This window comes from Chironomus tepperi, unplaced genomic scaffold, assembly GCF_022539635.2.
Source record: "Chironomus tepperi strain 1889 unplaced genomic scaffold, CSIRO-AGI_Ctep_v1 contig_398, whole genome shotgun sequence".
Lineage (NCBI taxonomy): Eukaryota > Metazoa > Arthropoda > Insecta > Diptera > Chironomidae > Chironomus > Chironomus tepperi.
The window spans coordinates 469,537-497,490 of NW_027226520.1; the positions used below are offsets into that span (position 1 = coordinate 469,537).

Here is a 27,954-nt window from a genome sequence, read left to right on the forward strand (position 1 = left end):
GTTTCATACCATCGTATAGGACAAGTTTTTTGTGTGAATTTTTAGCGCAATATTTTTTAATTATTTTAAGGAATAAAGCCTATTAAAGATGTATAAATAGTTTAAAAGTATGTGCAAACAATAATGAAATTTGAATACTCTAAAGAACATGGAAAATCAACTATGAAATGACGAAAAATTAACTTGAAAAGAAAATTATTCAAGATATTTCTGTAAATCACTTAAAATACCATGAAATTTAGTAATTGCTATCAAATAAAGTGCATTTGTGTTCTATTAATTCCATAATATTGCATAAATATATTAGTTTAACTAGTGAATGCAAAAAAATTAATCAATAAAGTGAAAAAAGAAATTTATATAAGAATCAGAAAAAAATATTGCTTGACCATTAAAAATTACTAGACGATTACCATTAATTAAAGTGAATAAGTTAAGCAGAATACATATAGATAGATACATTTAAAAAAATTCAATTAGAATGGCAAGAGATTACGATCATCTCTTCAAGTTATTAATTATAGGCGATTCAGGCAAGTGATTTTCCTATCTTTTTATCAATTTTTATTGTAAAAATTATTAATGTGGGCGAGGCGTGAGTTTTGCTTACTTCAATTTTTTTGTACACATCAGACTTCAAAAAATTGCCATTCTCATTATTTTTATTATAAATTCAATCTAATTTACTGAACACATTCTGAAAGTGGCTTAAAATGACTATCATGACATTATTATTATTAGTGTAACGAGTCTAAACGAAAATTAAATAATTCACATAGCATGATTATTCCTTTTATTTTTATCAAACGTCAAAGATAAAATCCACTTTTTGCAATTTTCTTGTTTTACGTAGAAATTTAAGGCCAATAGTACGTGTGCAAACACAAAGGAAAGAGGAGTATGACTCATAAATAAATTTCTTAATGTGCCGTTTTGCTATTCCATGATTCGTTAAGAATAATCTCTTTTCATTCTTTTTCTTTCCTACCATTCCGTTCACTTCCTTTGTGTCATAGTCGTTCTCGTTAGTGCAAAGCTCTTTAAATCAGTATTTTTTTTCTAGTTTCGCAAAATTAATGCAAAAACATATGATGCACACATTTATCCTTATCAATACTCTATTAAATTTAAACTATAATATTCCTAAATAAGTTATGAGTGGAAAAAAATATTTTTCATAATATAATTTCCATTATTTATTACAAACTTAATTTAAAGAGTAGTTGTGAGTGTCATAGGAGGAAAGAAAATAATATAAAAAAGATGTATAATACAAACAAAAGTGTATGGCACTAAAACTAGTCTTTGATGATTGCATGGCCTTTGATTCTCTCTCTCCCATGATCAAAATCATATTTTGTGAGATAATTATCTAAAAAAATTACAAAAGTCCTCGTGTTATTGATCGAGGGACTTAAGCGCATTTTTGTCCCAGCGATCAGTAATTGATTAATAAGTCACTTCCAGACTTCAAAAACAAGATCCAGTAGCATTCAGGTCACTTTCAGACCTAAAAACCAAGATCCAGTAAGATCCATATACAACTTCCACAAATTTAAGAACTTCATCATTTAACGGTTTTTCATAATTCAAACCTCATAACGGTCAAAAAAATTCAGACATTGTTAAGTAAACACTGTAAAAACATCGAAAAACATTGAACAACACTGTAAAACAATGAAAAAACGTGTTGTTGTTTTTGTTGTTGTTGTATATGAAAATGAAAAATTGTTAATTATAGCATTTATGCGTTGATTTGAAACTTTTAAATGCCCGGCGCCGCAATAACTTTATGGAACTGATCTTTTAAAACCATTCCGAACTCTCTACGATGTCTAGATAAAAGTTTTTATCGTCAGCCGAACAGCCGAACAAAGTGATTTATTAAGCTACCTTTTTGAAAAAAATTTCAAAAATGCGCTAAAAATGATACGGTACATATATGTTGTTTATTTTCTGCTACCATCATATTTCTACTTGTCTTTTTACATTTGTATTTTCCATGTATATCAAGAGTGGTTGTGGCCGCATGTTTTGGTCATAATATAATTTTTACGTAATCAAATGTTCTCTCAATCTTCTTCAGTGCTATTAGTCATTAAGCAGCTGGAAATATTTTTTTTTCTCTCGAATTTAAGTTTCATCTTATCATCTCGTACATTTTCTATAAATTAACAAACACAGCTAAACATAGTTTCAGAAAACTGATGCAAAAATTATTTTTCTCTAAATTATTGCTATCTAATCAGAAATTTTATGTTTTAGTGATATTTCTTATTTAATATAATGTTTTCTAATTGTTCGTAACTTGTATTAATAATAAAATCGTGATAAAATATATGTAAAATAAATCCAATTTTCACCTAACGACTACATAATTGACCAAAAATATTTATGGCTCATAGCTAACCGAAAACGTCATCATGTGTAAACGATTCAATAGTATCTGCATGGATCATATTTTCGCCGGTTCAAATAATATTATTAAATAAAATATCTTTATTACATTTGTAGTGGAATTTGATTCCACTTACACATTATCGATGTCGTAATTTTATTTAATAATTGTATTATGAAGAAGGAATGCATAATATTTGTTAACGTTGTGTCACGCCAGAGTATTTATAAATCTTTCGCGAATTTCGAATCTTACATAGAATGGAATTTTGACAGAAAAAACATGAGCATATGTTTTTAAAACATATTTAAATAAAAATTTAATAATTGTAGCAAAAATTTAAAGATTGTTTTTGAAATAGAGACCTTAATACAAACATAAACAATTTATATCTATTTATAGAGGCCATCGAAGAAAAGACTATTAAGTGGATAGTTTCATATTGGGAATATGTATTTTCAATTAAAATTTCATTTGCATGATGGCTGTGCATTATAAATAAAAATTATGTATATATGAGTGCCTCTATTATTTAATATACACATAATTAAGTAAATAACCTTAAAAATAGATTTTGATTTAATGAAAAATTTTAGGCAGATGAAAATGAAAATGTAGCAATTCAAAATTGATGACCATCAATATCTAATAAGAGCAATATCTTAATAAAATAAAAAATATGTCAAATACTGATACGACAAAATATGAATCAGGAATTGCTAATCGAATGAGAAATAAAAACAAACAATAAAATATTTACCAGAGAGTGTGTGAGAGAGAGAGAGAGGGTTGAATGAACGACAGACTCTAGGTGTCTATATTATATATAATTTATAATCGGTCTCATAATTTTGTTTGCTTTTTGTCTATACGAAATATAATTTTTTGTCTCTCTTCGAGTTTTTTTCTGAAAATTGTATTTTTTTTTTCTTCTAGGTGTTGGAAAGTCATCACTTTTAATACGCTTCTCAGACAACACATTTAGCGGGAGCTATATAACAACAATTGGTGTAGATTTCAAAATACGGACAGTTGTCATTGGCGGTGAACGTGTAAAATTGCAAATTTGGGACGTAAGTCGATATTTGTCTTTTATTGTTAATTATGTCTTTAAATTTCTTTTCATTCATCATTTTCGCATTATGTACAGACTGCTGGACAGGAACGTTTCAGAACAATAACAAATACGTAAGTCGTGATGAGACTGACTAATAATTATTCAAGCGATTTTTCAAGGTTTTTTTCTCTTCTTTCTTTAGATATTACCGTGGCACTCATGGTGTCATTGTTGTATATGACGTAACAAATGGAGAATCATTTGCAAATGTGAAGCGGTGGTTACAAGAAATTGACTCAAATTGTGAAGTTGTAAATAAAGTACTTGGTATGTGCTAAACTGTCATTTTTTTATTTAAATTTTAATTTTGAAATGATTTTTTTAGTCGGAAACAAAAATGACGATCCACAGAGGAAAGTAGTACTGACAGAAGATGCCCAACGATTCGCTAACCAAATGGGAATACAACTGTTTGAAACATCCGCCAAAGATAATCTGAATGTAGAAGAAATGTTCTTAGCGATAACTGAGAAAGTACTACGCCATAAAAAACAAACTCAACGTCAACAGATTGAGCAGGAAAGTGAGGGACGAATCAAAGTCAATAATTCGAGAGATCAAAAGAAAAAGAAAAAATGTTGCTAGTAAACTATATAAAAAAACTAAGAATTTCGTCGAAATCATTTTGTACATTTTTATATGTGAAAGAATGAACATTTAAATTTATTTCAAAAACATTAATCGCATGAAAAAGAATGATTGATGGTGATTAGAAAATTTGAAATGTCAATATTCAAATGACTATATTATTCAATATGTATTGGACTAGTACTTTTTTTCCTTCCATCTACATAAGATCTATAAAATTAACAATTATATATTTTTACGTCCCAATCATATTTTATCACGACTTCATTTTTTCATAATTGATGCGCAATTCTATATGTTTGTGTAAATAAACTTAAGTAATCATGATGCTTTAAAATAATCATATTAGGAGTTTTTAAAAAGTAAACTAAACGAATTTTATTGCTACCGTATATCACTCTTTTGCAGTATTGTTCAAACTTTTTTGAACTGCGGCACACTGGTTGAAGATTTTTTTGTCGCACTCCATTTATTAAATAAAATTTAATTAAAACATTTTACCAATAATTATGCTCAAAAATGATTATATTAAATTTCAATTAAATCCCACTTTAGTCCAAAATACTAAAAATATATTTTGACATCTTCAGTTTTTGGCGCTTTTATTTAAAATTATTAATTGTTATTTACCTGAGCTTATTCTACGGCAAGCCAGTGTGTCGCGGCAAATAATTTGAACAACACTGTTTTATTGTAAAAATGAGTTCCAAATTCCATATCAACGATGAAAATAATGAAAGATTCGATTGAATATATTCCAAACAAAAGTATTCAAATTTATTACAATTTCCAACTTTTCTTTGTGTTGTTAAACAAATTTTTATTTCTATCTCCTTTCTCATCTGAAATGTATTTTATAATCTGAATTTTCCGTGTAGAAATTATATGATAATGAAGGATATCCTAGAACGTTTAATTTTCTTTTTCATCAGTGTACTCATATTTCCTTACAACTATACAAATTGAAGAATGAATGAGAGAGGTACGTTAAATGATCAAAAAATGGAAAATTGAAATCATAAAATAGTTATATTTAAATTTGATACACAAAATAGTACTTTACAAATAAAGAGCCGATAAAAATTGACTAATCCTTCTTTCAATATTAATATTTTAAAAATTATTGTAAACAAAAAATGAACTTTTATTTCTGAACTTTACATTCCTTTTAAAGAATATTGATAAAAAAATTAAATTTGCTCATTTTCTTTTGTTTCAACATTATCTTCAATGTCTGCAATAGTTTCGTTGAAATGCTTTAACAACGATCTTGAATATCTTGCAATTGGGAAAGCTTTTGATTGACGGCAGCTAACTTTAGCATCTCCAGAAAATCCATTCGGACACGTACAAACAGCTAAATGGTTCTTTGGGCTACATACTGCGTTGAGTCCACATTTTCCGATACATGGATCAACGCAAGCATAATTTATACATGCACGGTTATCAGGGCATTCTTCATTAGCCAAGCATTCTCCACGTTGACATGATCTCAAGGCGTTTCCAGTATATCCTGGTGGACAGCTATTACCGAAAACATTTGGATGAAAGAAAAAAAAAATACATATTTTAATAGCAATAAAATTATGATTTGGACAAAATTTCAACACACCTGCACACGGGTCTTTCTTTTCCTGTATTATCATGTCCTGGTGTGCATATAGCATTATTACCGCATCTTTAAAACATGTTAATTAAAAAGTAAACTGCAATTAAATTATTAAAAATGAAATTTTCATCTTACGGATTTGGTCGGCATAAATCTTCAGGAACAAATGGTCTGCATGATATGAAAGGATCACCTGTCATATCTCTTGGACAACTACAAATTGGCGTCAATCCTCTTAACACACAATTAGCGTTTACTCCGCAAGCACCATCACAGGGATTTTTACAAATTCCATAGATACAAGCTGGTTTTGAAGATGGACAATCGACATCGCCATAGCATTCTGGTCGACATTCAGTAAATGGTGAGCCGATGTAAGTTTTTGGACACTCGCATTGTGGACGATGATTGATGACTCCATTACACAAAGCACCTTTTCCGCATTGATCACAGGCATTAAAACACTTGAAGTTTTTACAGTATTGACTAGAACCACAATCATGATCACTTTCACACTCATGGGTGCATCCAGTGATTGGATTTCCTTTGAATGATGGCAGGCATGAACATACTGGTTGTTCATTTTCAACTCTACACTGAGTGTTTACCCCACATGGTGATGGATGACAGGCTTCATCTAAAAGTCGTCGAAAAAAAATATGAGAAGGATACAGCCACAAACATAATTCTATAAAAACACGTGAAAGATGCAATGAAAATATATTAAATAATAGTGATGATGTAATAAGCTTTAAGCCACAACAGATCATCCAATTTTGGTAATGCATCAGAAATGTAGAAAAAGTCAACAAATAAATTACTAATCAAGGTCGGGCAACAAAATATATTTTGTTTTAGATTCTATTGTTCAAGTTTACTCACGTGCTGAACAAGTTTTTTCCTTAAATTTTGCAAATTATTTTCACGCTCACATTATCTGAATTTTTTTCCTCATTTAGAACTACGGGGGTGGTTAATAAACTAACAATTTTATATCAAATCTTTTTTAAAATGCTTACGGAAATCAATAATTAAGTGTTTAAGAACATTGAAGGAGAACAGAATAGAAGACGTCACAATTTTAAATCTCTTCAAAGAGAATTTTCATTAATATAATTTTTACTTTAGTGTGGGATGGTAGCCAAAAATAAAAGATTGAAGAAACTATAAAAATCAAAATTTAAAGATATTATGTATGAGCAAAAAAAGCTATTTGATAGAATACGATTTCACGGTCAATTTCATGGAAGGAAATTGAATTTTCAAGATCAAGAATGCAGTAGCAAGTCTAGCTTTCGTGCATTGAACGTAAATCATTGTTGGTGGCACTAGATTTATTGCTGTATTTAAATATTAAAGAAAAGTGAAAACAACAGCTGATTGAATGAATGAGCAATAAAGGCGTGGGTTATTAAAATTTCTTACAATTTTTTCATACGAAACGGATCAAAAAAAAAAAAAAAAACATCTTGCAATGTGATTGACTCACAAACAAACAGAATTACGAAATTACGTAATAAAAGCAAGTTTTAGACCTAGCACTTTAAATGTAGGATGACAAGTATTAATTAAATTGCGAAATGTGGAGTTTTCCATATTAGCAAATGAATTTTAAGAAAAGTATACATTTTTATCAAGTATGGGAAAATGATCATATTAATACACAATGGGTAATGGAATGATGCGATTAAAGAAGAATAGAGGAATAGAATTAAATAACATACATACCTGGATCAATTTGTCTACATTGATGAAGAGGGTCGCCTCGATATCTTGCTGGGCAAGAACACACAGCAACATGATTCACAACTTCGCAGTTTGCACTTATTCCACATTTTCCAACGCAAGGATTTGTACATCTAGAAAATTCATAATTATTATCAACTTAACATTAATTTTTAGCCAAAAGATTACCTGTTATTCATACAATGTTGATCTAATCTACAATCAATATGATCATTGCACTCTCCTCTTTGACAGAAACTTAAAGGATTTCCGGAATAACCTGGTGGACAACTAGATTCAAAAAGCAATAATTTGATAATATTTATTCTAGAAGTTGACTAGCTTATACGGCATGACCAAAATTTTTACACACCTACAAACAGGTCTTCCTCCCAAAGTTTCTTGACATAGGGCGTTTTGTCCACAAGGATTTCTTGAACAGCCTTGACCTGTAAAATTTTTCATTTCCTTTAACTTCGATCCAAATCTTTTAATTAGTTCCTACCATTTTATGTTTGTTTTGTTTAATAATTTTAGAAGCATTCAAAAAATGGTAGAAAAATAAATTAATGGCAATTAAAAATTAGTAAAAGCGTGCCTCTAAATTGTGCATCATTTAAGCTATTAAATTGCTGCTGACTCGTTCTTCCATTAAACACTGTTGAAGTTACAATTCTATCCTCATATCTATTTCCTTCTTTATTAATGTATTTTGTTACTGTTGTTATCTTTAAATTATTTGGTGCAGAATTGTGGATTGAAATTAATAAAAACACATCGGAATTAAGAGAATTATTTAATTAATTACCGAATCACCATTTCTGAAAGTCTTCGATTCTTTACCGTATTCCATACCTGATACCATTAAAACATTTGTAGCCGATAATAAAACGGCAATAATGCCAAAGACCTGAAAAATAATATTTTAGAAAAATAATAAAATTAAAGATTTTGTGAGACCAGGTGTCAAAAACATTAATGATAAGTTTGTATTTAATAGTGCCGACATATCAATAAAAAAGAGTCTATAATTCACACCATAAATATGTGTGATTCTCCGGCAATCTTTAGGCGAATTAATTCATTCACAATCTCTTGTTTATTAATGTTGATATGCAGACCCGACGCGATTTTTTTACGAGTTATATATTTTATTAAAAATGAAACACATATTCTGACGGCATCTTGAAGCAAAGAGCTCAGAGGATTTTCAATAAATAGATAATTTATGATTCATCTGGTATTATTTCTCTTTGTCCCATCTCAATTTGTCTTTCCATCATATCTTAAACTCTCTTGTTTGAATTTACCGCCGAATACGACTTATTAAGACATTTTTCGAACCACAACAATGTCCTAATTCCAAAAACTTTGAATATTTTTAGAAACATCCTGTTTGGACACTTATTATTTGAAGAATTTTCTTAAAATCTCGTAAAAAGGCCATTTGAAACATATATATCTATGCAGAGCTCAATCATCATGTATCATCTTATAAAGCTTATTAAAAACGGGGAATATCCATTCATTAATCTGTCATTGTAATATTTTTATTATTACAATGCATAAATCTGCAAATGCATGATACTTTTTAACATCCTCAAATAAATTAATTTTCATTCCTTTTTTGTAACTTTCGCTTTTTTTACACTCATTTAAATCTTTTTATTATTTCATGAAATTCACTAAACCGACACTTTATAAATCTCTATTGACTATGCAAATCACAATTCTCAACTGTCGAATGGGTTGTCGTTTGTTGATATGTTAATTACACAAATTAAGACTTATTGTGATATTCCACTGATATTGTGGCTAAATATATCGTTATAATTTCCTTAATTATCTAATTCTATTAGCATGAGAAACAACGTGGGGTCTGCACGAGTTTTCAATCTAAATTGATTGACATTTTTTGGAATTACTGTTAATAATATTTAAAAAACTTGCTATGATCATTCATGATTTTCGCACCTTAGTCATATTGTTTTGAAATTTTTCCTTCCTCTTAGAATATCCTAATATGGCAGTTGGTACAGAAGTATATCACTCGCAAATTTAAAAAAAAAATCACTTTCAGCAAGAACGTTTTACTTTTTTTGGTTAAGTGCGATTGAATGTCAACTGTCGACTAAACTCAGCAACTGATGAGCCTCATGAATTTATACTATTTTCGTTCGTGAGTGAGAACAAGCTCTATACACACAAACTTGGTATTGCTTTTCTGCCAACAGTTTATCGATTTCAATATTGTAGCTTTTCATCTGTTCAATGCGTTGTCGCTTTGTTTTGTTTTGTTGATCTTCTTAAAAAGTTTTAAGTCTCTTTTTATATTTTCTTGTGCCTTGCCAGAAAATCTTATCGACGTCACAGCAGTGGTGTTATAATGAATCGAATGATAAGTAAAATTTGTTGTTCATTATAGAGGGTGGTCTGTAGACAATTTTTTTATGATTAAAGAGATTATCTGTTATCAATACTTTTTTTTATTGTGGTCGGTGTCTTTACATGCTTATTGTGCTAAAATTATTTTAATAGCCTTGAAAAGATTTTGAACTCGACTTTTTATTTTTGGTAAAAATATTATTTCACGGATTCTTTACCAATGACTTTATTTTTATATAAAGAAGCTTAATGGAGGATGGAAGTTGATTTAGATTCTTTGATAATTGCTCTCATTGTCTTATTTTGAATATATAATTTTTATTCAAAGTAAAAAATTTAAATTTCAAATCAAATCTTGCCTTCTTGCCGCCTACAAGAAAGAGCTTCAAAATCTATTTCGAATTACTTAATAAAAAAAATATCGTTCAACATTTTTTTCTACGACTTTTTACCTTATTAATCAATAGATGTGTAAAGCAATCTGGAAGTTAATTTTTGTCGTGTTATCCACGAGACTATACTTTTATGGAAAGGAAAATTGTAACTTGACTTTGCTTTACAATGAAAAATTCTTTACTTCATTGCAGTAAGCAATTTAAATGGAAATAATTTTACTTTTTTTTATTGTATTCGTATCGTAGCAAATAACAATTCTGATACAATAAATAAGGGACGGTCTTAATAAAAACCAAAAGCGGATGTTGAATAGTGAAAATGTGGGATATAGTTTAGAAAAGCAAATTTTCATATCTCATTCTTGAGTCACTTGTAGGTTTTGAATTTAAATAGGAAGAATAGAATTAAAATTGTTCAAATCATACATAAAATCTTAATATTTTAAAATTATCAGGAGTTTTGAAATTACAAATGAGATTCATATGATTAATCCTATATGCAATCAAATCAGATGCCATATAAACTTGACTAATTGACGTTTCATCATATTTGACTTAATATTTCATCAAATTTAATACGCACATTAAAATTCTTTCAGTAGCTGCTTCAAGAGTACCCAGACAGTTCATTTCAATAATCTTAATGTTTTCAAACGAAAATTAAAAATCTCATCTGTCGCCCACAATAATATTTATTGCTTAAAATTTTGAAAGAAAAAGCTGGAGTCGAATTATATGATGGTTTGTCGCATTTTGTCGATTTCACGTCCACGTTCATATGCTGTATTTACTAAGGAATTATAAATTATATTTAATATTCTAATTCTGCTAAATGCGTTAAGATTATTCAGCATTATTACGAAAAATTTTACTGATTCTGAGAAATTTATTGGTACAGATAAAATAGGTGTGGAATTCGATGTCTTTTGAATGATGCCGAAATTATGACTACATAGCGCCACTTGATAAATCATCATAATCGATTAGTGTCGCAAACTGTTAAATATTCTATCGGTTTGAATTTCTTTCAATATTTCAACGGACTTATTTATCAACTATAATTTGATGTTTTTAATGATGAATCTAAAAATGAAATGGAAAAAGAATTTTTAAAGTCTGAAATATAAAAATCATAAAATTCAAGGATTTACATTTTCATATTATATAGAATTCTTTTATTTTTCTTTTTATCGCATTTTTATAATAATCATCTTCTTTCTATAATGGATTTTCTTTTAAAAAGTTTTTTTTTTTGTGTAATTATACCTCAACGCAAAAAATATATATTATGTGTGTTTATATAATTCGTTCATAGGATAATCGTAAAAGAAGAAAATCTTCAATTTCGGTGTGTGGCTGTGTAATTCTTGAAGAACAAAACAATAAAATTGAATGTGAACAAAATCGATAAAAGAGAAATTTGGTGCAGAAAATATAGAATTTTAAAAAATTATGATGAAAAATTCTACTGTTACATAATACATTTATTCTTTTAGATTGCGTTAGCACAATAATTAAACAACAAAAAGAAAGATTTAATAGTAATAATAATAATAATAATATAATAATAATAATTATATAAAATGATTAATATTTTTTTTTTCACGTAAAAAAGGAATGCTAAATTAATTTCGATTGATTATTAAATATATATATATATATATTTTTAACGATGTTTCATCCTGAAGATAAATAGAACATAATAAGAGTGAAACTTTTGTTTATACATGCTTTTCATTTATGTGAAAAATCAATAATCAAAAGAATATTTTTGAAAATTTATCGCCACTCTCGGAGAATGAGACATTTTCATGTAACTAATTAATAGTTTTGTTTCTGTTATGCATTAGATTAATCAGAGAAAAAATATATTGAAGGATTTTTCTTTTTTCATGTTAATTAATTCTTATATTTAGATAGTAATTATTTTAAACTATTTAATAGTTTTTTTTTCTTTTGTTGTTAAATGTTTTGCGTACATTCAAGTTCCATAATGAACGGCAACTTCTTATCTTTAACTTTTTTTAATTCATTCTTGAATTATTCATCATCATCATCATAATCATCATCTTGGAGTTTTTACACTTAAATACTGAAGAAATTTCGTCGATATTTTTAATCATGCCAGAAGTACGTGTGTTGTCATATAATTTACTTAATTATTCTCTTTTTTTACAAAATCAATCGTTGGTTAGCAATTTTTTCTCTAAAACTGAAGACACTTATTATTAAAAAAAAGTTCCTTCTTTCTTTTTGATTTGGTTGATTTTAAGAGTTAATTTTTTAATTTACTATGAAGCAGTATTTTTCATCACGATAAGTTTTTGTTTATTAAACGTATATATTATAGTTGTATTGTTATATTTTCTTTTTGAATCAATAGTTTGTTTTCACGTATTTACTGAAACATTCTATTACTCTTTGATTTACTTTAGCAGCATTTATGTAGTTTTAAGCTACAATGCGTTAAATATTGTTTTATCTAAAATTCCGCTTTTTTAATGTGAAGATGAGGAAATACACATGTTATTTACAGGGAGGAGACAATAAGGATGTTACGATGATATTTTTTTTTTTTTTATTAATTTTTACTTCTTTCGCTTTATTCAGTAACTTTTATGTTTCTCATTTTTTCAAAGGTCAAGAAAATTCACAATTAAAATTGCTGTAAACCGAAATAATCACATTAATGTCTTTGTAGATAGAATTTTTTATATGCCATCAACTTACCGTTTTATTTTATTAATGGAAATCTTATCAGAAGCGAGTTTGAAGTATTTTTCTAGTTTTTACTCAGTATTTAATACATGCCACCGCCTTTTATAATTTAATACATTTAGTTGAAAGATGCAAAGATGGATGATGACAATAAATAATATTATTATTAAGATTTGTTTGCTAATTACTGATTATCGAATTTCTTTACATACCATAATTTTGGTATGGCATGTTCGGAGCATTACCATATGATGGCATATTTGGTGGAGCGGTATATTGAGGTGCACCGTATTGATAAGCAGGTCCAGCAGTTAACATTAATTGTGGTTCTTGCATGATGATCGGTTTATGTTCTGTATTTTCTCCTTCCTTCTCACGTTCTGCATTTGCAGCTTCCAATTTGTCTACTTTTGTTGTATATTCCCTTATCACCTAATTATTTGAATAAAAAGTAAAATAAAAAAAAACACTCATTAATTTCAACAATAATTTTTTTTTATAATAAACTTACATTGATTAAGAAGGGCATTGCAAAGTCCATAATATTATGTCTCCATGCTAATTCGAGAATGACATCAGGTCTTAATAAATCATAACACTAAAATAACCAAATAAATGCATTAAAAATTGCATATGACACAATAGATTTAATAAAAGATTGTCTTACAGTATACAGGCATGCGGCAAAACAATCTTTAGCGCCACGTTCAAGGAACCATTGAAGTAATTCTTCTGCAATTTCTTGCTGATGTGATTCTGCTGCATATTCCATTGCGTCTTTGAAAAGTCGGTCTTTTTTGCACAATTCAACGCTCTGCTTCCAGCGATTATTTCCTGCAATTAATTGATAATTTAAATTAGCATAAAGAAGTAACAAAAAAAAAGATTAAAAAATTACCTTTGTAAAGATAAGCAGCAATACGACGGAATTCAGTCAATTCATGCTTCTCCAATTTCTGTGCTAAAGCAATGTTATCAAAGTTATCAAATGCGTCAATAGATGTTCTTAGTCCTTGATAGTCCTCTTCATCAATTAAAAGTCCATTGAGTGCCTCATTAATAGCTTTGTTATTCAAACTTTGAACTGATCTCAAGTATGGTTTGACGAGTTGGAGGTGTCCTGTTTTTGTGAAGAAGTTTACTGCTCTTGTATGGTCCATTCTTGGTGTCAAAACCAAAAGTAAATCGTTCAATAGAAGTGGCTTGTAATCCAAATAAAACTGAATTGCCTTGTAATAGAGTTCGATGTTTGCAACTTTTGTAATTATATCTTTAAAGTGTCCTTCACGCCATGCTTCTGTTGGATGTGCCATCATTGCTAAAACAGCATTATCATATTCTTCATATTTGTCATAAAGGAATACAAGCTCGCTCCATAAATGAGCTGATTCAGCAGCACGTAAAACTTTTGGAATATTAACACGTGACCAGAACAATTCAAGATGTTCACGCATCTTAGCTGGCTTATATTTTGAATAGAGAATAGCCAATTCAGTAAACATTCCCATATGAGCACGTTCGAGTCCAAGAGCGGCTTCCAACAATCCAATTAGTTCCTCAAAGTATCCTCGATCTTGATAATAGTTGATTAAATCTTCCAATTCGTCAGCATGAACAACAATATGAAGACCGCACATTTGTGCTAAACGGAATTCTTCAGAATCAACACATGCAAAGCAAACTTCCTTCCACGTTCTTGTTGAATTAGCCTTTCGTGCACCATCAACGGCTCCCTGGAATTCTTTTAAGTGCACTAAAGTGATTGCTAAACGTGCAAAATTGCTGACATTGTTGTACAAAAGTTTAGCAGCTTCATACATTTTATCATTGAAGCAACGATCACCAATTTTTTGAATATCAGCATGATTCGGTCCACTTATGAACTCTTCCAAATCTGCTAAACGGCCAGTTCGTGCATAAGCATAGATTAATTCACTTTCAATGTAGCTTTCACGTGCCTTCTTACGTGCCATTTGTAAATATCTTACAAGATCTTCCCATGATTCATTCTTGCTTGCAACATCAACGACATCGATGTATGCTGAAGGATCGTCAGCTTTAATAAAGCTATCAATAGCTTCTTTTACAAGACCTTGTTGCAATTGAGCACGACCAAGTTGGGACCATACAGCAGATTCGTTACAACGTTCAGCAAATTCGTAAGCTCGCTCAAGATTGTTAAGTTGTTCAATCAAAACTTGAATAGCACTTGTGTTGACTTCAAATTTCTTGAAAATTGCGAATGCTTCTTCATACAAATGACTGTTAATAGCGATATTGGCAATATCTGGTGCATCGTAGTTATCAAGACGATTGATGTAATCCATGACGCGTGTACAATCAGCTTTAATAGCAGTCAAAATCAACAGATTTTGCAAATTGCGATGGTCTGAAAACACGGACGAATCGAGAACAATCTTTTCAAGCAATTCAATAAGTTCATTAGGCAAATCTGCGGCCATAAATGCTTTTACTGTCACTGAAATGTCTTCAGTATCCTGAGTCTCTGATAATGCTGTCTGCACAACTTGATCAATGAGTTGACGTTTGTATGGATTTGCTTCTGACAAAACTTCAGCCCATAATTCAGAATCCTTTCGTTTTACCAAATAGCGTGCTTCGGTCTTAAATAATGAATTTTCGTTACAAACAGCAATCAATTCACGATCACACATTCCACGTTCATAAGCAACACAAGCTAAATGTGGATCACGCTTTTCACAATACTTTCCAACAACTTGGCTATCATAGAACTGATTTTCACGTAAGAAACGTTCTGGATTATTGTTTGAGTCAATATAAATCTTTGCTAAAGCATTATGAGTTGCTGGCTCGATGCAACCTTCATGAACTCTCGACTCTAACCACGGCAATAATAATTTTAAGCGATTTCTCTTCTCCACTTCTTCAACAAGTTCATCTGTTGAGAATTGTCCCTTGACAACAAGAATCAAGTTTTTGATTATATCTTCAGAACAGTCAACATCCAATAGTCCTCCCACTACTACAGGCAAGCGTGATGGATTAACTTTTTGAACATATATTTCAATGTACTTTTGCAGACTGTTACGATACAAGTAAAGAACTAAATCATGGACGAAATCAAATCTGTCGCATACAATAATCAATGGAAGTTGATCAGTTAATTTGGCTTCCTTTAAAAAGTTCTTGACACGTTCAGGATGATAGCAATTTGATTCACGACAAATACGTTCAACTTCCTTGATTTGATTTGTTTTGCATGCAGCTTGAATGTATTTGAAATGAACTTCAGAATCTTGAGAGAAGTTTACAATTGATCCGAGGAAGTAAAATAATCCTTCGTAGCTCTTGAATGACTCGAATAAATCAATCAATGATTTTGTTGTCAATTGTTCGTGATATTTTGTAGCGATTTGAACACAAATTTGCAAGTTTTGACGAATGTTTGCTGTAAGCATAGCCTTTAAACATTCTAATGAATCTTCAACTGAAAGAGTTCCAAAGAATCCAACTAACCAATCTCCGTTCAAAAGATGAGTATGAACGACAGCACGCTTTATATCATATAAATCAGTATAATGTTCTAAAGCGCGTTGTAATAGTCCAGCTTTTTCACACAATTGTGCAATATGAGCACGATCATAATGTGTGAACATTGCATTACCCAAAATTGCATCTGCAACTTGTGGAGCTGACATCAAATTCATTTCCAATAAACGAGTTTGTAAAGGACCTTCAGTTGGACGGTTATGTTTGAGTGCATCAAGCAAGAATGCTGTACATTGTTGGACCATGTTCTGTTCCATAAATATGTCAACAATTTGATTGATATCGGCCAGAGGTTCTTCATCAGCCACTAACATTGCAGCAAAACTAGCTCCTTGTTCTGGATTTGTACGCATTACAGAGCGCAACAAAAAGACATAATCTGGTGTATAATTAACTTTCTTTGCATACAATACAATCTTTTGGAATTGGCCAGTCTCAGCGAAACATTGAATGACCTTATTTGGAACGTTTGAACGAAGATAAATTGACAAGGCCAATGTTGGATCTGTAGGCTTAACTAAATCACCAAGTTCCTCACTGCATTCAAGCTTTTGTTCTTTCAACCACTTTTCACACAATTGAATTCTTCCTTGAAGCAAAACAGGACGACAAAGTTCCAATGATTCATACTTGTTCAACTTTCCTTGATCCAAGAGAATTCCAAAATATTGCAATAAAGGAGGAGATGAACTTCCTGGTGCTGGTTGAACTTGTTGGAATTTTTGAATAGTTTGTGGAGTTCTTAAAATTCCTTTCGGTGCAACTGCTGCGACTTTAGCAGCTTCGGTGTATTGAGCATTTGCAAAAAGTTGATTAAATTTGCGTACAAAAAGATCTTCAGCACCGCTCAAATTATTTCTTACGGCCATTCTCAAGGCTAAATCAGGATTTTGTAAAACAGTTGTAATGTATGGAATAATTTGCTCTTCATCAACAGTAACAGATAATACTTGTCCCTTGCGATTAACACCAATAATTCCTCCACTTAAATCATGAGGAGCTGTGACAAAGATCGTATCGGCCGAAATACGATTCATGTAAATACATGTTCCAGTTTCAATATCGTAAAGATGAATATAACCATATTTTGTAATCAAATAGATAACATCATATTTAGGGGAAGTCTGCATAGCAACTGGAAAATCATTAGCAGCTTCTGGTGGGAAGAAAACATCAACAGTTTTCTTCGTGAATGGTTGGTTATCAGTAGGTGGAGTTCCAACTTCAATGATGTGCAATTTGCCACCAGTTTGTGTACGAACTGCAAATGTAAAAATTGTTGATGTCTCCTTATTCCCCTCCATTTGAAACGTTGTAAACGCCGCAGCATGTCCCTCAATAGCTTGCGAAACTTTACGTTCTACCGAATATAATTGCATTGCACCAACAACACGATTTTGTTGTGCTGAAATTCCAATCAGCAATAACCAAGATTGTTTTGGATCAGTACGATAGTTGATTATTTGACAATTATTGAGAGATGAGTGACGTTCAAACATTTTTACAGGTTGTGAATCACCCTCCATTGACCAGTGAAATACACACGTTTCCGTCACCAATGAAAGTGTATTGAGAGAAATCCATTTCCAGAAAACTACGTCTTCCGTCATTGTATGAGCTTTCATCTTCGATTTCATCTCGATGTTAAAAATTTGAAGTGTCTTTTGGGCTTTCAATGCGATGACTTTACTCGCTGGATTCATAATTGCAGAATCAGCACTAATTGGACGACGAATGGGATTTGCTGTATCACTCATATCAATTATAACGACTTGAGCTGTTTCCCCAACTTTCTCGCGAACACAGATGAACTTGTCTGATTCCATGGTCAAGTTACTGAATGAAATTGATGAAGCTTGAATTCCAATACTTGTGAGCTAAAATATAAAGGATATATATGTAATGCAAACATTATTTAACGCTTAAAAATAAATACATAGAATTTGGAAAAATATGACATCATCATTTCTCGTTCAAAAATTTTGTTTACATTAGCTTTTTTCAAAATAAAAAAGCATTTATGATGCATTTATCAACATATAATTGAAAAGTGTAATAATACTGCCATAAAGAATAAATATCAGAAAATTCATTGTTCTGTGGGGCGTCATTAATATTAAAATTATCTTGAAAAAGAAGCCAATAAAAAATAGCAGACAAAAAACGATGCTACTTGTTGTATAAAGCATATTTGTTAAGGTTTCTATTTATTTAATATTGATCATTTACTTTTTATTTCTCAAAAAATGTTTTTTTACTCATTACTCTCTGCTTCTCCATGATGAATGAACTTCAAACGTCATAATACAGACATGAGCATAATAAATAAATGGAGAAAGCTTCATTTCTGTACATACAACTTTTGAATGCGAATGATATATGAACAGGTAGGTCACTAAATTGTACAACACACAAGTTCATCGATTTTTTTAATGACGCTACTTAGATATATGAATAAACACGTGAGCTTTTTAGGGTAAATGTAATGAATTTTTTTTACTATAAAAAAGCTTTAAATAATTATTGGAAAACATTAAAGTGGGTACTTTAATTTCATTTGAAATACATTAAGTAGGTCAGTGTTCATTTATGCTGTAGACCGGTGCATTTTAAAGTATGTGTCGCAACAAATTAGTGTCGAATTTTCTTCTAATGAAATGAAGGTAAAATAAAATGTTTAGGGAAGTCCCGATTTTTTTTTTATTCCTAAAGATTGTTGGGCAACCGTAAAAAAAAAAACGTACTGCTGTAATTTTTTCAATTTTCACATCATTATCACTTCAGATTAGGACTTCTATTTTTACCATAAACTGCCATTAAAATTCATAAAGAGAGCATATTTTAGATAATCTGGCGTTTAAATCATAATAAATGATTGGAGTCGTTCGACAAGTAGCAACTATTAAATTTAATTAAATTATGTATATGAATCTTATTTGACATTTTTTGAACAATACATTACTGTGATATTTACATCCGGAGCATTTTATTATTTATATTATCACGAAGAAAAAAAAAAAAAGATGGTGAAATTCCAGACTCTTTCCTTATCTTGTGATTTTCCAAATGAAAAAAAAAACTGCCGGCATAATTAACATTTTTGTGATTATTTTCACATTAATACAAAACTAAGCGGCATTTTATATACGTGTGTGTTTTTTGTGTACCAATGAATCACCGTTGCTGAGACATGTAGGAAAAATTCCAAAGCATAAACGAATACACTTAAGATGCATTTATTGTAAGCTTTTTAGAATAAACTAAAGGAATTGCGGTCTTAAATTTTAGTTTCAGCACTGTAATCAATATTAAAGGTTCACATAAATTTTAATGTAATTGCTTTAAACTTCGGTTTATTTATATGTATCGAAAAGGATAATAAAATTGTAAAAAAAAACTAATCAACAGAATACAGCACTTTAATAATTTTAAAGTTCACAATGTGAAAATATATATTTTTTCTAAGTGATTGTAAAAAGTTTACAAATCAATCAAGAATTTTATAGAACTGTTTTAAATATATAAATAGTGTACAGAGAATAATTATGCAAAATTTATCATCTTTTCATGTTTTGCGAAGACATATGCGAAAAAGAGCATAAAAAAATACATAATCATTTTGCGCAAGTCTAGCAATGTCAAATTATCAATGAATGAGTCATATTTGGACTAAACTTGATAAGAGATAAGATTGTTTTAACTTCCGATCACTTGTCTATTTAATGCTATATAGAAAGTTTGCAGTTCATATTATTGAGTGCAATAATTTTATTGCAATGGAACAAAAAATAAAGTTTCAAATAAATGAGAGCATTGGCAGATTAAAAAGCTGTGCCCACTCATTTTTTTCGTTCTTATCATCAAGAGTTCGATGATATTTTTTTCGTGATGATTAAAATTATCACACAAAGAAGTGAAAACTCCATAGCACTATATAGTGATTCATAATCATCCAAAAGAGGGGCGTCTTTTTTCTCAACTAATAAAGCTCGCAGTAATATTATGTATTCAATATTCACAGAAATGATGATGAGGAACTTTCGTTGGAAAGGAGAGAGAGAAAAAAAAAAATGAAATAGTTAAGTAATTTTTTACCTGTAAATGCTCTTGAAAGCGAATCGGTAATGCCTGAGACATATTGGATATTGATCTATTATATCTTTATGGATAAAAACGATGTTTTTTTAGCACTTTAAGCGTTGATTTAACACAAAATAATTTACGAATTATCTCTTTTCTATTTATTTCACACAAATATCTTTTGGCTGATGACGAACAAAGTTACAAGACCCTTTTATGAAAAGCTGTATTTTTTTTCTTTTTTCAACTTCAATATTTTCACAATTTTCTCACAAATTACAAATAACACAATTGAATAAACATAAATTTCATAAGCACTAAAGACTTATCAATAGATTGTTCTTATTTTCGCACTTTTTTATAGCGTTTTTACTTCAAAAATTAAATTAAATTTGGTGATCTATTTTTGCCTGTTTTAGATGAAAAAGTGCCACCTAACGATATTGCCCGATGCACAATTTTGTCGATTGTGAAGCTAAATATATGAAAAAAATTAAACCGTTGGCAACACTAATTCTTTTGAAATCAAAAATTCACTAAATTTTATTAATATTCATTGTTTTTATGAATGAAAAATACAATTAAACATTAAGTTATATTTAAAAACAGTCAATCTTTTTCAAAAGATTTAATTCTAACAAATAAAAACATTATTATGTTAGCAGCTAATTTTTTTTAAAAATAAATGTTACTATCCCTTTGATTCATAATACACAGTGTCTTACAAAATATGTTGCTTACACAAATTAATATATTTCGCTTAATAACAATTAGAAATATAAGCACAACAGCACAATGTCTAAGCCAAACAAGCATAAAGCAGATAAAAGTGATGAAAAAGATAATGGCTGGACGTGAAAAGGGAAGAAGGAGATGGGTGTATAATGAGAATATGCCAAAAATGGAGAGTGCTTCAAAATTAAGTAGCACATTGAAACAAGGAAAAGAAGCTAATAGAAGAGTGACAATTTTGAATAAATTGTTTATGAAAAATGTCACTGATTTAATGGCCACAGGAATGTTTGCTGAAAAATTATACGGCTATGGATTACAAGTAAGTTTCAAAATGCATATCTATGATTTTTACAAATTATTTGATTATGCATTAATTTTGTAGATATCGACTGTGAAAGTAGCTGATGATTTCAAAAAAATGAATATTTACTGGATAGCAACGAATATGGAAAATGACGGTGAAATTGAGAGAATTTTAAAATCAGTTGCTGGACCACTAAGGCATGAATTATCAGTTCTTAGATTGATGGGAGAAGTTCCACAAATCAATTTTGTCAAAGATCGGAGTCACATGAAATCTGCTGAAATTGATGCAATATTGAAGCATGCAGACTTTGGTGAAGATTTTATACCAACAGATGCTACACTTTTCTTAAAAAATGAGTATAAACTAGAAATGAAACTACCCGATCATCTTAAAGAAAAAATTAGAGATCTCGATCATGTTGATGATGGAATAATAGAGGAACTTCCGCAAATGAGACATGATACATTTGGTTTAGATCACGCTAAAATTATGAATAAAATTAATGTGAGCTTGAGCAAGTCAATGCAAGCATGGAGTATGTATGAAAATAGTGGCAAAACTGAGTCATCTCAAATGGATGTAACAGTTAGTAAGCAGTCAGCAATAGATGAAATTGAAAGGCTTACAAAGGAAGCAGAAATGAGGGAAAATTTTGTAAAATATCTGGAAAGTAAGAATGTTGAGAAGAAATTTACTCCTGAAAGGAAAAAGCACAGAAACTTTTTTAAAGATGATCAGTCAAACGAGCAATTTGATGAATATACCGATCCAATACCTGATAGTGACTTTATAGTTGAAGATGATGATTATAGAAAGAAATAATTTGTCCGAAGTATTTTAATAAAAAGTCGTTTTTAAATTTGGTGGAATCATGTGTGTTTCAGTATTTTTTTTATTAAAACTTTCTTACAAAGTTGTACTTAACAGATATATCCCTTACACACAGTAATGCGTCTGAGTTGGATGAAAAATGCCATCTTATCTGTAAAAAGAAGGAAATAGACTTTGATTAGAATCTTACACAATTTATAAAATGATTATGATCTTGTTGATATGTTTAATCAGTCGGAAATTATATAAAATCACGGATTTTTCATTCGAAAGATGGTGATAATTTGATTCATCATAAAAAGCAATATAATTAATAACAGTTAATATGTAATACATACCAGTTTAATCGAAAAGACCGAAGCCCATATCGTCATCAGATGCTTCTGATTCAGACTCCTTTTTCTTTTCTTCCTTCTTCTCTTCAGCAGCAGCAGGAGCACCTGAGGATGGTGCGCTTGCAACGGCAGCTCCGCCACCTGAAGGCATTGAACTGAGTTTCTCACGTCCTTGAGCAATCAATTCTTCAATACTCTTGCCTTTAAGTTCATTAATGACTTTGTTGAGACGTTCATCATCAACTTCAATACCGACGGATGACAAGATCTTTTGGAGATCTGCATTTGATGGTGTGGCATTTCCACCCAAAACTGCTAAGAGGTAAGCGCTAACGTAACGCATCTAGAATAAACAAAACGAGGTAAAAATTATTAGAACATGAGTTTTATTTTTATACACTTAACCTTAAAAAACAATTGAAAATTTTAACAATCATTTTTTCATTAATTAAATTAAAATTCTCAATGTACTTCATTTGAATTATGATATGTGTGCCTTTAATGTTAATTAACTTACATTTAAGTCTGTTTATTTGACACGAAACGTTGACAATTACCAAAAAATGATAATCTATGTGTGATTCGCTTGATGTCGCAAAAAGAAAGAACGAAAAAACCTACAAAATGTATCAGGAAATTTTTTTAGCTTTTTTTTAAATAATGAAATACATATTTCTTAATTTTTGGCTGACTGTCCATTTTATTTTCAAAATTTTTTTTACTCCAGTTTAATCATTACACGCTTTTATTTAATAAAATTTCATTTTAAAATGTTAATTTATTTCAGAGAAAAATTAATTAACATATCAATATTATTATTATGCTGTAAATCTAAAATATTATAAAAACTTAATTTTTTTCACGGATCTTACTCTCAAGTAGTTTTAAATCTGAAATAATTGTTGGAAAATATAATTTAAATTTATTAAATAAATTATGCGCTTTGTGCTTGCGCAAACTATTATGTTTTTAAAAAAATTTAACGATACTTTTGTATACTTTATTTTAACGAAAGTTATTTTTTTGTTTTCTTCAAATATACTTTTTTTAATTTTTTTAAATTTTAAGTAAATTAGTGTTATTTACAATGGATATTTATGTATGAATATAAAATTTATTAAGCAATGAATCCGTCTTCACCTTTCGAAAAGATCTGGAAAGTTGATTGTAAGTAGAAATTTAAGAAATATTATTTTGTTGATTCAGTTTATTTATAAATTGTTGATTCTTTAAATTCTCGGAAATTTTGGAAATATTCCAAAGTTTATCAAAGCTAGAATTAGTTAATTGGAGTTTTACATCGTTTTACAACAAAAACTTGATAGTTGAATTTAGTTAATTAGATGTATAGTTTTAATAGCTGCTAAGAAGGAATTACAATTTGTGACATCATTTATGATTTGAAATCAGTTAAAAAACGTTTTTAAGTGTTTTTTTGTGTGTGGAAATTAAAGCGCATTTTTGGCTGAAGGAACTGAAAGACTTTAATACTTTAGTTAATTAATGAAAACAAAAAATTGTTTCTTAATGTATTGATATGAATAAATTTATTGATTAGTAATAAGTCGTAAAAGTTTATTACATAAAGTGAAGGAACAAAGTGATTAATTTAGTGGGACAAATTGTTGCTGAATAGATGATCAACATGATTTAGACAGAAATTCCAAAAACAGAAGTTTTTTTATCGGATCCTGTAATTATTTATCAGATTTTCACTGCTTGCGTAAGTATAGTTAGTCTTATTGAATAGGTTGATTAAGATTGTGTAGTTAGTAAAAATAATTCTTCTATTTGGTCAATTTAATAAGTTCAAAGATCAATTTTTACTTTTTAGGTGCTTTAAAATTTAAGATTTTAAATCAAAACTGCTCAAGGTCAGCGCTTGAAAAAAGCTAATTGTATATACTCATCTTGAAACTAATAGTCATAATGAATGCAAAAGCTGGGTTTGCAATTTTCGGAGTTTTTGCAGGATGTTGTTCAAATGTAGTTTTTTTGGAATTGCTTGTTAAGTGAGTAAAATATTATTGTTAGTTATCTTATTTAATTGTAATAAAATGCTTTTTACTTTAGAGCTGATCCAGGCAGTGGCAATTTGATTACTTTTTTGCAATTTTTATTTATTGCAATTCATGGCTTCATATTTACATCAAAATTTGGAACTGTCAAACCAAGAATAGGACTCAAAGACTATGGATTTTTAGTAGTGATGTTTTTCATTACAAGTGTCTGCAACAACTATGCATTCGATTTTAATATACCGATGCCACTTCATATGATTTTTAGAGCTGGATCCCTCATTGCAAATATGATTATGGGAATAATAATTCTCAGGAAGCAATATGATTTTTCAAAATACTTATCTGTATTTATGATAACAGCAGGAATAGTAACATGTACAATTGTCTCTGGCTCAAGTGTCGAAAGTACTCAAACAAATCCAAACGCTGATAAAAGCAATTTCAGTGTTTTCTTTTGGTGGACCTTGGGAATAACTCTATTGACTGTAGCATTGTTCCTTTCGGCACGAATGGGAATTTATCAGGAAGTACTTTATAAACGATATGGAAAATATCCCGATGAAGCTTTATTCTATACACATCTAATGCCTTTGCCAGGATTTTTTATTTTGTATAAGAATATCTGGGAGCATACCGTTATCGCTACTAATTCCGAACCCTATACAATTCCAGTTGTTGGCTTAGATATTCCAATTTTATGGGTGTATTTAATAGCAAATGTCCTTACACAGTATTTATGCATAAGTTCTGTTTACGTACTTACAACCGAATGTACTAGTTTAACTGTCACGCTTGTTGTTACATTAAGAAAATTCGTATCTCTTTTGTTTTCCATAGTCTACTTTAGAAATCCTTTTACTTTCCATCACTGGGTAGGAACATTATTAGTTTTTATAGGAACAATAATATTTACTGAAATTGTGCCTAGAATTCAATCATCCATGACTAAATCCATATCACAAACGGAACCACCTAAAAAAGTTAAATCGAAGAAGGCAGACTAATTTATTCATGGTTACATATTATGTTTCCTTGAATACTTTTGTTTTTTTAGTTCTTTTGTCAAAAATTAATAATTAAATAAAAATTTAAATTGGTTTTCAAAACATGATATTTTCAATGTCATCTTCAATTTTTGCACACTAAATCATGATAATCTTTAATGGTATTTACGCATTTAAATGTTTACCTTTATTTTTATCTTTCTTATTTAATATGCTTCAATATTATTATAGTGCTTCAACTTCAGCTAGCAGCACCAAAACCCAAACCTGTTCTTTGCTCGTCATCAATTTCTGAGCGTCCTAATTTTTACGGTCTTGAATATCATGGTGAGATAAACCACAAAAAGACTGAAGAGATTTTTGAATTACGTGACGATGGGGAATTTTTGGTCAGAAAATCACCAGGAAGCAAAGACTTTTATACACTATCATTGCGGTTTGATGGAAAAACCAAACATTATAAAATTTATTATAATCCGAATTATGGACATTTTTTGAAAGAAGATTTCAAAAGATTTGAGACGATTGAAGATTTAGTAGCGGATGGTCTGGTCAATTTCTATTTACAGAAGCATGCTGCACCTATAATTCAACAAATGTTAGTCCAGACGAAGAACTCATTTCAGCAATCTCCTTATATGACTCTGAATAGACGAAAACTCCGTGCAATTTCAAACGAATTGAGAAGATCTTTAAAAGTACAAGAGATTATTGATAATAATTGCAACACTAATAACAGTAGTTCGAATTTAAGCGATGAAAATCAGCCTCTTTTAATGCCTGATGTTGTCGAAACATCAACTTCTGCGATGAATAATAATAATTTTAATTTTATGTCACAAATCGAAGAACAAGAAAATGAGCCGCTCCCAATGATTTATGAAAAAATGCATCGATTTGTCATCAATAATTTTAAAGGAATAAATTTTTGTGAGTTTTGCGGAAATTTTTTATGGGGATTTACGGCTCAAGGAGTAAGATGCGATGACTGTGGGTTTGTTGCACATAAAAAGTGTTCAGAATTAGTACCAGCTAAATGCGTTCCTGATTTAAAAAAGATTCGTGGAATATTTGGAATAGATTTGACCACAATTGTTCAAGCGCATAAAAGTCACATCCCATTTGTCATCACAAAGTGTGTTCAGGAAGTTGAGAAGCGTGGATTACAACAAGAAGGAATTTATAGAATATCAGGATTTGCTGATGAAATTGAAACATTGAAATTGGCTCTTGATAAGGAAGGAGAAAAAACGGATATGTCTGAATCATCATATAACATTAATGTCATAACCGGTACTTTAAAGCTTTACCTTCGACTTTTGCCTATTCCATTGATTACATTTCAAGCTTATCCTGTCTTTATTACGGCAACCAAGGAAAAATCTGAAACGGAAATTGTGCAAAAATTGAGAGATGCAATAAAAACTCTTCCAACAGCACATTTGAACTGCTTAAAATACATCATAACACATTTAAATAAGTAATTTGACATAATTTTAATAGATTTTAATAGTAACTTTAATAATTAAAACTATCAATTACAGAGTGGCCTCACATCAAGCAGTTAATAAAATGACTGAACATAATTTAGCAACAGTTTTTGCACCTACTCTTATTGCAACTCCACCACATCAATTGACTGATATGTCGCAGGAAATCTTTATACTTACAAATATGATCAAACACTGTCAGACTATTTTTATGCAAGGAAAATGAAAACAGTCAATTTTAGGCTTAAAATTTATACAAAGTTAATTCATAATTTCGAAATTTTATGAGAAATTGATGTTTTTATTGTCTATCGTACACTTGTGATAAAATTCATATGAAAGAAGTAAAATAGATTCTTAATTGTTCATACTAATCGAACAAATCCGTACTCCGCTTTATTTTTTTAATTGATTCATGGATAGTTTAAGATAACCACTATTAATTCCATGCAACTACCTAATCTTCATAAAATAATATTTTGGTAACTTTTAATACCAATTTGCATCCAATTGTAAACTTATCGACCTTTTAATCTGATAATAATCTTACTGTGTAACAATGAATATTTTATATGTGTAACAATAATAAATTAAGAAAATGATGTTTATATATCAAAATTGACCTTCAAAAACTTATTCTTATCATAAAACTGTATGCATAAATTTAAATTTGCGAAAATTACTT

At 29.7% G+C, this 27,954-nt stretch overlaps 7 protein-coding genes and 1 non-coding gene across 12 annotated transcripts; 4 read left to right on the top strand and 4 right to left on the bottom strand.

The window, feature by feature from the left end:
• The first annotated feature begins 22 nt into the window (after positions 1-22).
• On the top strand, positions 23-5,190 carry Rab35 (RAS oncogene family member Rab35). Its single transcript, XM_070648465.1, has 5 exons — positions 23-533; positions 3,335-3,471; positions 3,549-3,586; positions 3,658-3,782; positions 3,841-5,190. The coding sequence occupies exons 1-5, from the start codon at positions 482-484 to the stop codon at positions 4,098-4,100; spliced, it is 612 nt and encodes a 203-aa protein (XP_070504566.1). The 5' UTR covers positions 23-481; the 3' UTR covers positions 4,101-5,190.
• Positions 5,191-5,223: 33 nt separating this feature from the next.
• On the bottom strand, positions 5,224-9,581 carry aspr (asperous). 3 transcript variants are annotated; one of them, XM_070648458.1, is made up of 9 exons: positions 9,412-9,581; positions 8,246-8,347; positions 8,036-8,165; positions 7,811-7,886; positions 7,627-7,728; positions 7,441-7,571; positions 5,848-6,349; positions 5,716-5,781; positions 5,224-5,627 (listed from the first exon to the last, which is right to left on the bottom strand). In XM_070648458.1, the coding sequence occupies exons 1-9, from the start codon at positions 9,418-9,420 to the stop codon at positions 5,294-5,296; spliced, it is 1,452 nt and encodes a 483-aa protein (XP_070504559.1). In that variant the 5' UTR covers positions 9,421-9,581; the 3' UTR covers positions 5,224-5,293. The 3 variants fall into 3 exon arrangements, with proteins under 3 accessions (XP_070504559.1, XP_070504561.1, XP_070504560.1); XM_070648460.1 differs by lacking the exon at positions 8,036-8,165 and having other exon boundaries at positions 8,293-8,347; positions 9,412-9,580; XM_070648459.1 differs by lacking the exon at positions 8,036-8,165 and having other exon boundaries at positions 8,281-8,347; positions 9,412-9,580.
• A 1,782-nt stretch (positions 9,582-11,363) lies between these two features.
• Chc (clathrin heavy chain) lies at positions 11,364-20,982 on the bottom strand. 2 transcript variants are annotated; one of them, XR_011544997.1, is made up of 7 exons: positions 20,562-20,982; positions 13,834-18,343; positions 13,603-13,769; positions 13,447-13,533; positions 13,148-13,367; positions 12,948-13,034; positions 11,364-12,882 (listed from the first exon to the last, which is right to left on the bottom strand). XR_011544997.1 is itself a non-coding variant. In XM_070648469.1 (6 exons), exons 1-6 carry the CDS (start codon positions 20,601-20,603, stop codon positions 13,018-13,020), a joined length of 5,043 nt encoding a protein of 1,680 aa, XP_070504570.1. In that variant the 5' UTR covers positions 20,604-20,982; the 3' UTR covers positions 11,364-13,017. The 2 variants fall into 2 exon arrangements, 1 of the variants encoding a protein (XP_070504570.1); XM_070648469.1 differs by having other exon boundaries at positions 11,364-13,034.
• A 286-nt stretch (positions 20,983-21,268) lies between these two features.
• On the top strand, positions 21,269-22,457 carry LOC139096664 (uncharacterized). Its single transcript, XM_070648388.1, has 2 exons — positions 21,269-21,600; positions 21,664-22,457. Exons 1-2 carry the CDS (start codon positions 21,277-21,279, stop codon positions 22,408-22,410), a joined length of 1,071 nt encoding a protein of 356 aa, XP_070504489.1. The 5' UTR covers positions 21,269-21,276; the 3' UTR covers positions 22,411-22,457.
• Positions 22,448-23,394, bottom strand: RpLP2 (ribosomal protein LP2). The gene is made up of 3 exons (XM_070648389.1): positions 23,272-23,394; positions 22,758-23,097; positions 22,448-22,570 (listed from the first exon to the last, which is right to left on the bottom strand). The coding sequence occupies exon 2, from the start codon at positions 23,095-23,097 to the stop codon at positions 22,762-22,764; it is 336 nt and encodes a 111-aa protein (XP_070504490.1). The 5' UTR covers positions 23,272-23,394; the 3' UTR covers positions 22,448-22,570; positions 22,758-22,761.
• Positions 22,645-22,720, bottom strand: LOC139096733 (small nucleolar RNA Me28S-Am982). The gene has a single exon (XR_011544998.1). It is a non-coding gene; the product is annotated as a small nucleolar RNA Me28S-Am982 (small nucleolar RNA).
• A 375-nt stretch (positions 23,395-23,769) lies between the features above and the next one.
• RhoGAP5A (Rho GTPase activating protein at 5A) lies at positions 23,770-27,845 on the top strand. Its single transcript, XM_070648424.1, has 3 exons — positions 23,770-23,921; positions 26,011-27,259; positions 27,324-27,845. The coding sequence occupies exons 1-3, from the start codon at positions 23,879-23,881 to the stop codon at positions 27,493-27,495; spliced, it is 1,464 nt and encodes a 487-aa protein (XP_070504525.1). The 5' UTR covers positions 23,770-23,878; the 3' UTR covers positions 27,496-27,845.
• Positions 24,303-25,886, top strand: LOC139096692 (UDP-xylose and UDP-N-acetylglucosamine transporter-like). Of its 2 annotated transcripts, none has more exons than XM_070648425.1 (3): positions 24,303-24,477; positions 24,589-24,766; positions 24,828-25,886. In XM_070648425.1, exons 2-3 carry the CDS (start codon positions 24,684-24,686, stop codon positions 25,777-25,779), a joined length of 1,035 nt encoding a protein of 344 aa, XP_070504526.1. In that variant the 5' UTR covers positions 24,303-24,477; positions 24,589-24,683; the 3' UTR covers positions 25,780-25,886. The 2 variants fall into 2 exon arrangements, with proteins under 2 accessions (XP_070504526.1, XP_070504528.1); XM_070648427.1 differs by having other exon boundaries at positions 24,303-24,473; positions 24,578-24,766.
• Positions 27,846-27,954: the final 109 nt, after the last annotated feature.